A 10,276-nucleotide genomic window follows, 5' to 3' on the forward strand; every position below is an offset into this window, starting at 1 on the left:
CACCAAAGTAAAATTCTCCGCTTGTTATTACCCGAAAAGGCCAGAAGGTGACACTAAACTAGGGTTCCCTGGCTGCTATAGTTCTGAACATCCAGTAGATGGGATCATTATTCGCGAACTCAACATGTTACAATGCAAAACAGCCAGTAGAAGGGATCAAGGCAAACGAATCTCAGTTTGCTATAACACAAAGCAGCCAGCAGATGGCGGCAAAGCAAACAGCATGCTTAACAGACACTACGCAATTTTAACGCCACGTACTGAAGACCTCCCTGGTTTCAGCCAAATGGAGCCTTAAATGAAGACCATTCAGAGTCACTGCCTCAGCCGGGTGTATCAGCCTAACTACAGTGACTTTTCCTAAAGTGTTGTGCTTTCGGGCAGCGATTTTGCAAGTTTAGCTTGGTAGACAAACCTCGTGTTACAGTATTCGGTAGCTCTTCTAGAGGCATTATGAACTATCATAGCAACATCAGAGGCTGTAAGAGCAAATTCTTCATGATATTTTATCTATATTTCTGACTTTAGGCTGTGAGGTTTTGAACATTAGTTCGGTGCAATTCATTGAGAAATGAATCAAGATTTTTTTAAAATTATTTCCAGACATCGATTTCTGAGTTTTTAGAGCCTCGTATGTCAAATTCAGCTACAAATTAATCAGTCTACAGTTTTATCACTCAGTTTATGTCTTAATACAATATAAAAAAAAAAAATAAAAAGCTTCAGCTCTATACAGGCAAACAAGCAACATACATGAGCACATGCACACATTTTTGCCAGCAGAGATGAATCCTCAGCACAATGACATCCTAGTGCACATTAAATTCAATAATTCAGCAGAAGGCACAGTATCATGTAACATACACAATGATAACAACATTGTAATTCATATTAAAAAAACAAAACATCTTCAATATTCCAGCACAAGCTCACATATACATACGCTTCCAGGCCTCCACACACATACAGACACATCCTCCAAGGCCTCACTGCACAGTTGCACACACACACACACACACACACTCATCTGTCTTGGAATACGTCAAACCAGAAACAAGCGGAGCATCCACCACCCATCACAGACAATATGAACAGAAATACTTAATATTAACAAGACACTTGCCTCCATCTTTAATCAAACATACAACTAAATGTTTACTAGGCTTGTGCAGGAGAGATCCTTGAGGTCTGCGCCCTCAATATGCAACTTAAAACTAGATTCCTAGCCCTACTGTCAAAAAGATCCACAAACATCACACATCCAGGTCTGCCAGTGTATATATATTTATATATATTTATGTATATATACAGTCGTTCTCAAATTTATTCACTTTCATTAAAGAAAAGGCAAAATTCATAATAGTCACTCAAAAAACTAGAAACTAAAAAAAGTAATAAGAAATAAAAATTTGCTAAATTACAATTTAGTAAAATCAGACATTATTTTTGAATTGTGGTAGAAAAAACCCCAAAAACAAACGAACTGTCCTGGACAAATTAGAGCACTTTGCTGATGAGCAGTGGGCCAAAATCAAAATACCTGTCAACAGGTGCAGAAGTCTGATTGAGAGTTACAGAAAACACTTGATTGCAGTGATTGGCTCAAAGCGTTGTTCAACAAAATATTAGTTTACGGGTCCCATCATGCTTGTTTGCTTGTTTTAAAAAAAATTTTTTTTTTTGTCAATTTCAACTTATTTCAGTGACACCTGTTTTTTTCCTTCTTATATGCTGCCCTGCTATTTTGCAGTCCCAGTTAGTGGATTCTCAGTTTTTGGACTCTAATCCTTCTCGTAAACCTTCTATTTCCTTCTCAAGTAGTGGATTCTCAGACAATATTATTTCCACTACCAGGAACTTTATATGTACACCTTAGATCAGAGCTGAGGAAAACACAACTCTCTGTAAGGATTTCACCTGCAGCACCTGAAATCCTAACAATAATTTCTTTCATATCTCTCATTCATTCCCATACAGTATCATGAGGCATCCCCCTCTCGGTCTTAATTTCACAATTTTAACCTTTGTTAAAAATAATCCTAGCAGTTATCTGTCTGAATTGTACAATTTGTGACAATTACCACAAAAATTTTAGCAGTCACACTTCCAGGTTCAAGGAGGAGGAGGGCACTTCAAGCCTGGACACTATCTTTAGCAAGCAAGTTATAGTGCTGATTTACTTGTGTATGTGTCTATATATATATATATACTATGTCTATACAGGCAGAGGAGAGCAGCATATAGGAGGTTTAGAAACAAAACATATTTTTTTCTTTTATGTTTCCATGTGGTAAAGGACAGCGCTCTGGGTGGCCTGCTTGTTAGAATGATTGTAAGTAGCTTGGCGCAGTATGTGGCACATCTTGGTACTCAGCGATAAGAGGGTCACTAATTCACAGTAGTGTCACATAGAAAAACTCAGAACCTTTTGTCTTGCTGCTGTGCGTTGTGATAAACTTAGGCTTCAGGAGGGAAGGTGGTATAACTGTATAACAAGCAAAATTTATTAACCCTCTGAACCCCGAGCAGTTTTAGGGTGTTTTTGTTGTTGTTGTTGTTGTTGTTGTTTTTTTACATTTTTACTCGCTGTGGGCTCATTTCCTAGAAGAACATATAGTCCTGCACCTTTGTTGAAAAAGCACAACAAAGGGTAGAAGGAGAAACGACTCAAAAATGTTCTTTGTGTAGTATATCAAAGTCAAAATGCAAAAAAATATTGGTAATTTATTTTACAAATTTTGCAAAACCTGAAATCAACATGAACATTTCTGAGTGCCCAAAGGTGTCATCAATACTGGAATAAAAATGGTGGCTCTACATAATATAGGCATTTTACTGATTACATTTATGATTTGTTCCTACATTTGTCTTATGCTCTGTGTAAACTGAAAAGTCCCTGAATTTTTGCCACATTACCGTTGGTCACAGCTGAGTCACTAATGGCTTCTTGGTTGTGCTGGGGAGTGCAGATTTTTCTTCGTTTTCTTTCTACATTTTGCAGAATATGGATAGAGAAAGGATTTATTTTTGTCCAAATTTTAAAATGAGACACCTAAAGGCATTTAGATGAAATATTAAAATCTTAAGCTTAGATGTGGAGCAGCAAGTCCCAGATAATTAGTTCAAAGTGTGTTGGGAAGGTGAAAATCTAAACAGTCTTTCTGTTTTTACAGTATCTCCTTCTGATAAACGGTTTAATTTGGTGGTTTTTCAAAAGACAACACACCCATCGTTGGGTTTTGAGGTTGAGACGGTTGAATAAAATCTGTGTTTTCGCTGACTTGATAATATTCTTTAATTTTTCGTCTTCCTGGTTGCTCCCTCTGGTTCTTTTTTCTATCTATTATCTGTCAAACTGTGCCTGTTTTGTGTGTCTGCTACGTGAACATGTCCGTGCATGTGTCTGTGTGCGACGCCGTGTGTTGCTCACCTGCAGCCACCGGGGCCGAGCGAGTGAAAGCCAGCCTGACACGTGTCACATTTCTCCCCTGTCACGCCGGCTCGACACGCACACCTTCCCTCGACATCACACTGCAGACTCACCGAGCCTGGGAGGAACAACGGACGGATCATGTGGGGAGGAAAACAGAAAAGGAGAACACACAGGGTGCATTTAAAGGATGGACGACAGTGTAGAATACACAACCCTTCGGAATCCATGAAGATTGGTAATTACATGGGACGGATCGATATATATCATTAATTATTTATCATGACGGGGATACCTGTTATTGAATTCCTGTTGACAAACCCCAGAGATGAGCTCGGAAGTGCAGGGTATAACCTTCCAACCACACTGAAGCTGATATAGTGTAGCTTTAGTTAATGGAGAAAAAAAAAAAAGACCAGCTGGGGCAGAAAAGAAAAGTAAAAAGGAAGCCTGATGGAGTCTGCTATAACCTTTGATCAATATAATGGACTCCAACAGCTCTGTGCAATCACCTCATGCTATTTATATGCAGCGGGAAAGACAGCAGATGTTTTTTTTTGTTCATTTCTCCCTCTCTTTACCCTGATGACGGTAGAATTAGGAGCTCCCAACACCTTTATTGTCCCCCCACATAAAATACGACTTTGCTTGAGGAGCAATGAAACTCTCCAGTGATACCTCCGAGTGAATCAACCGGATCAATTCACGAAAGCACTTGCGAGTGGGTTTCTTTAATGATCATTTAGGGAGCTGAGACGATGATAAATCTGATGAGATGCGCAAGATATGAGACGAACAAGTCTGCATAAATTATAAATTAGAAAAGATTCAACTCTTAGATGAGGTTTGGCAGTTGAAAAGTCGATCGGTAAATATTAATGCAGCGCTATTAATGTTTTAAAAGCGCTGGCCGTGGAATTTGTAAAAATTAATCCTGCGAGTCCTTTCTGGTCTGTGGTGGAATCTTGCATATGGTGCCCTATTGTGGCAGTACAGCATTCCAATTTACCCGTAATTAAATTTTCCTCATGCAAGAGAAAACAAAAGTAGTGAGTAATGATATTGGCATGGATTATAATTAGGGTTTAAGTTATTATCAAAACAATTAGGGGTTTTTGTGTACCATTGATATTGCAGTTGCAGGGGAGGCAGGGCTCCTCTGTTGATTTCCGGTGGTGGTTATCTCTGCAGCGCTCACAATGGGGCCCGTCGGTGTTGTCTCTGCAGCTCAGGCAGCGCCCCCCACTGCCGGTGCTGCGGTACTGCTCCACGTCGAACACGCACTCGTCTGATCTCCCGCTGCAGTTGCACTCTGAGAGCGAGGGGAAAAAAAAAAAGAAAGGCGAGAGGTCAAGTGAGGGGAGATGCGAGGAAAGAGGAGCGGGGTTGGGGGGTGGAGGAAGGAGCAGACAGAGGAGGCAACAATGTAAAAAAATAAGAGACGCGACAGAAATAGACGAAGGCACGCGGAGGGTATATGTGTGAGAGATTATGTGTTCTGGGATTGGATCATAATTTAGAGGCTCGTTGCTAATCTCATTTCACACAGGCCTAATGAGGAGCCAATCGGCTGTCAGGGGGCACTTAGATAACAGTAATTCATGTTTATACAAGAGCAAATTACTCAGCTGATAACGCACCATCACAGCTCTCATACCCCTCACATCAAATCCCTCCTTAGTTTACTAGTTACCCTGAGGGGGGACTTAGGTGAAATTGCCCATTTTATTATGAATCAAGCTCTCAGTTGTGCTGGAAATAACCATATGATTACTCTTTCCTTTTAATAAGAAGTCTCAGCAGTATTCACTTCATTTTACCAGTTGCTTTCACGTGTTATGAACTTGAGGGTTGGTGGTGCAGAACTTAATAAAGATTTAATAAAGACTTTTCCTTTGGCTGTAACTTGTGCCTCATAAATGAATTATTATGAATAAATAATGGGTTCACATCAGTTATAAATACACTGTCCTCGCTTTTATCATAAATCTGTGAACTGTGCAGTAACAAGCTGATAATCGTCACTGATTAAACCCTCACCAGTACATTTATTTGCTACTTTGGCATAAAACAGCAGTCAGTAACAGTTATTTCTCACTTCTGTCCTTATCGCTCTGTTTTGGTCTCTACCTCCTCCTCAGGGGATTATCTGGCTCTGCTAAATGCACATTAGTTTCTTCAGTTAGCTAATCTTTAAGTTTTTCTGATTTTTGTGTGACTGACTGACTACTTGATTACAGATTGCAGATATTAAAGGTCTCATGTGGTGAAAAACCACCTTTATTGTATTTTGTGGTTGTTATAAACTTCTAAGTAAAAAGTAAAAGCTGATAAGGTACAAAGACGTTTGCTTCTGCCATTCCCCTTCCCACGACTTGATAGCTAGTAAGAATTTTACTGAGCTGCTACAGACTTGCTAAAGAACCAATCATCATCAAACTTTGTATAATCCTGCCCTCTTTCCTCACAGTCCACCAGTTTATTTGCTTTAAAACTGCCTCTGTTTATTCTATAATGTCTCAGCAAACCACGACAAATGTTCCGCTGCTGGCTGCAAGAGTGAACACAAGAATCTCCATGCACTCCTAACATCACAGAAACTTAAGACTCAGTGGACACCTTTCATTAATATTGATGGCAATGTCACCACAATCACAGGGAAATCCTCACTGTTAAGCAATATTAAGCTAATGTGGCTAACTTTACCATTAGCCTTGATCATATGCCCAGAAGTCAGAGCTGTGTGGATCCCAAATAGTGGAAACTTGAAGATTTGAACTCAATAAACAAAGACTGGGTGGGTTGCTGTGTTTTCTTGTCACTTGTTGCGCAGCTTCAGCTTGTGCTTGCTTCTCTCCCTGACTCTGTTGTCACATATACTGCATTTTAATACAGCCGAATTCCCAATAAAGCTGCTCTCATTTGCATATTTTCCTGTTTCTGTTGTCAGACAATCGAATGAGCATGAAATAGTGACTGAAACACTATATATTTTAACCAGCCGTCACTTCGGGGCCCATTTCCAAGCTGCTGCTCTGCACTGCCAGACTACTGATTTTGCAACTTATACCTCGTTTGACGATCTCGCCATACACAAGTTAAAAACAACAGCTGTGTTGCGAATTCAGCTGTATTTACACGTAAAACGATCACTCGGAGAGAAAGTTAGGAGCGATTTAAAGTCCTGGTCTCACACAGTCATGCGTATCTTTTTTTGGCCGCCATGGTCAACTGTTTTGCTCTGTGCTGTCGATCATAGATGCAGAGAGAGTCTTCTTCCTAAAGGGGGCGTAGACAGCAGCTCAACCGCATTTAAAGCTACAGACACTGAAACAGCTCATTCAAAACAGGGCTTCAAACAAGGATTATGAATTAATGGTAAAACATGAACAATTGTTGCAGGATTTTGAGCTTAAAAACTAAACGATACATCCTAGGGCAGGAATCAGCAACTTCAAACACTCAAAGAGCCATTTGGACTCGTTTTCCACGGAAAAGAAAACACCAGGAGCCACAAAACCCTTTGACATTTAAAATGCATATAAAACACTGCATATATCGTTTTTACCTTTATGCGATGTATAAAAAAAAACCTACAGTGTGTTGTATTTATGAAATCAATGAACTGCTACAGAGAAAACTAAATTTTATTTCTGCATGCAACAAAAACATTTTGTACTCCAAAAAAAAAGACGCTGGGCTGAAGGTTACTTTAAATAAAATACTGTCTACGTGAATCCTCCTCATATATATGAAAGAAAAAGCCAAACTTAAATAATCCACCTGCAGCAAAGTAAAAATGATATCTGGTTGTCCTGCTGACTGCAGCTGGGACTGCTGACCAGACTCCTGACCACCTGTGAGCGTGTTGGAACGGGAAGGAGCTCACGAGCATCACTGCTCGTTGAGGACAGTAACTGCAGAAAGATACATGTTTTTACGTCAGAGTCTCCAAAATACCAGAAAAGTCTCAAATAACACCAGAAAGAGTCTCTAGATTTGTCGCTAGTCGCTTTTGACAAAAAAAAAGTCACCAAGAGGTTTTGGAAAGTCACCAAGTTGGCAACACTGCATGTGCCGGCGGGTGTCGCACATTGTGATGCATATTTTGAGCTACAAAAAAATTAAACACATTTTATCTTAAAGTAAATCATAATCTTTAAATTTAGAATTACAGAGAATTTTAAAAACTAGCGAACTACAAACAAACACATTTAGATACTCATTATTTATTTTCCAAAGCCACAAGGAGCTGCAGCAGAGGTATGAAAGAGCCATATGCGGCTCTGGAGCCGCGGGTTGCCGACACCTGTTCTAGGGACAAAAAGGGCACAATATGGGACCTTAAACTTGATGACACTGTTTAAGCAGGAGGTTTAATGAGACATTTTCATTGATGGCTTGTTTACTGTCCTAGGGGTTGGATGCAGGGTTCATTTAGTTTCTCTGAGCTTAGTGGACAAACTAGTCAGCTTATTGATGAGCTTAGCTTCTTGGCTGTAGGTTAGGGGACATAGTTAGCTTCTAACCTAAACAGAAGTACCTCCCTGTAACAAGATCTACTACTAACAAAGTTGTCTCGTTTACATGCGTCTTCTTAGCTGACCAGCTCCACTGACAAATAAAATCAGACTGATTTTGAACGAGATTGCGTGTGAACCTACTCCTTCACTGTTTGTGAGGGATTTCTTAAATGCACAGTCCCTGGATTAAAGTGTTGGTGTCCAGTATATATTCAAAATAAGCAGCTTGTAACCATAATGTCTTAATTTCTGCTCTTACATGTGTAAAATACAGATTGTGAGACTTGCACGTGTGGCAGTATTTGAAGGCGCTTTTGATGGAGCGGTGTTGAGGGTAACAAGTATAGGAACAAATCACTTTTACTGTTGAATAATTAGTAAAGGAATGTAATTACATTTCCTATGCATAATGTATTGGGAATAATTGATGACAGCGTCCTGCGGTGTCTGGAAATTAAATTAATGAGATTGGCGAGCGTGAACTAACACTGTTAAGTCGTAGTTGCAAAATAAAACAATGAGTTAAAAGCTCTTCAGAGCAAAGGGGAGCTGACGAGTTGAGTATTTGTTCTCTTTGGGGTCATCGCTGCGAGTGACCTCTTCACTTTACAAAAGGTAATTTGGCAAATTGTCGATATAAAACTATTAATTATTGCAGCTTTCGAAATCCATCCTGACATGGTCGTTCTGACAAATGCAATGAAAACTTACAACAGGAACCAATTGCTTTAGCACTGCTTTGAGTATACTTTTGAGCACAACACGCACCTTTGGACAAATGCCGAGGCCCTTGTTACAACATCTGCAATGCCACTACCCGTGGTGCAGCAGAATCTGACAAAACTGTCCCCCCCTCTAGTGTAAAAAGTTGCCCCAGCACGACTCAATTCTGATTGGCACTGTTGGGCAGCTAGAACACAAATACCAACCGGCTCTACTTGTCACCTCCCATCCACTCCCATGCTGCCACTGCTGGTCAGGCGAGCTGATAACCAGTGGAAGTACTGTCACCAAGCTCTTTCACATTTCTGTTTGTGGGACATGTTGACACTGACATTTTAGAAACATGAAGTGGTTTCAGATGTCTTCTTTCATACATATCACAGCCCAAAGCACTTATCTTGCGAGTATGTTTTCCTCACGTCATGTCAGGTCACATAAAAGCTACTTCACGTGTGAAACAATCAGCTTTTTTGTTCGTTATTTGGTTCGATCGCAGCATCTGCACCGACAGTGAATATGTAACTATAATGCATTTGGATCGATCCCAACTATAAAATTCTACATGTATATTTTCATTTTCTTGTACACGAACTGCCTTTGAAGTTGACGCAGTTGGCTGTGTCAACCTACTTTCTTAAATATAAAGACATCAAACCATTAAGCACATTATCATAAGCATGTTAAAATTCAGCAAAGTGATTTCCATCTAGGTTAGGGAGGTGAAAAAAAGAAGTGTAGCAGAACAGTTTTAAAGGTGCTGGGATAAAGATTGCTCCAGCAGTGTGAGCATACAGTATAGAGAAATGAAACTGAGACAGAACAAATCGCTTAAAGCTTTTTTTCAACAAGTTTAACACAAAGACTTCTGCACAGCTTTCCTGTCTTTGGCCATCTTGACCACATTTATTGTTCCGCCCACCCACGGTCACATCTTTAACGTGCTGTTTCCTCATTCCTGCGATGAAAAGACCACACAGTCTGCGCGTCACTGCCACCGTAGAGCCTTTATCCATGTAAGAAAGGCACACTTTGCTCCCTGCTCAGTTTCATTTCCCTGTGATTGATGGAGCCACCCCTTTAGACATTAGGCCTCATACATTCTTGGATAACCTTTAGTGTCTAACTCTGCACGGTCACGATATGACTTCTATTTTTCTCATTTAAAAAGAGGTGAGTCTGCCGGACACCAAGTTTAGTATCACTTAAGGATGACAAAGAAAAAGAAGTCCAATTGTCAGAAAAGTAGAAAATGAACAAGAAGAAAAAATAATACTGCTTCAGGCCCTGTTTTATCAGTACAACAGGGAAGTTAAAATGTTTTCACTTATATGAACGGATGAATTGTTAAATCCTTTAGCTGTGACTGAATGGTGGTTAGAATTTAATTGTAATAAATGTCACCAATTATGAGTCACTGGATGATGAGTTCAGGAGACTAAACTCGGTGGCCTATAAATCTCAGTCGTACTCAGATGACAGCAGGGACAACTTTCAGGTGGTGCTGAAGTACAAAAAGATCCACATTTCTACCAACTTTCCATTTAAAAAAAATCAAATTTCTGCCTACTAGAATTGGATAGAAAATATCCCAGATCTGGCT

General features: G+C 39.8%; 1 protein-coding gene across 1 annotated transcript in view; it reads right to left on the reverse strand.

Moving 5' to 3' along the window:
• lamc3 (laminin, gamma 3) overlaps positions 1-10,276 on the reverse strand; it is a 149,180-nt gene that overhangs the window by 85,468 nt on the left and 53,436 nt on the right. Inside the window, exons 5-6 of the mRNA XM_008292737.1 lie at positions 4,554-4,742; positions 3,431-3,548 (exon numbers count right to left, since the gene is read on the reverse strand). Coding sequence (XP_008290959.1) covers positions 3,431-3,548; positions 4,554-4,742 — 307 coding nt within the window. The remainder of the gene's footprint in view (positions 1-3,430; positions 3,549-4,553; positions 4,743-10,276) is intronic.

Source organism: Stegastes partitus, unplaced genomic scaffold (genome assembly GCF_000690725.1).
Source record: "Stegastes partitus isolate 25-593 unplaced genomic scaffold, Stegastes_partitus-1.0.2 Scaffold827, whole genome shotgun sequence".
Lineage (NCBI taxonomy): Eukaryota > Metazoa > Chordata > Actinopteri > Pomacentridae > Stegastes > Stegastes partitus.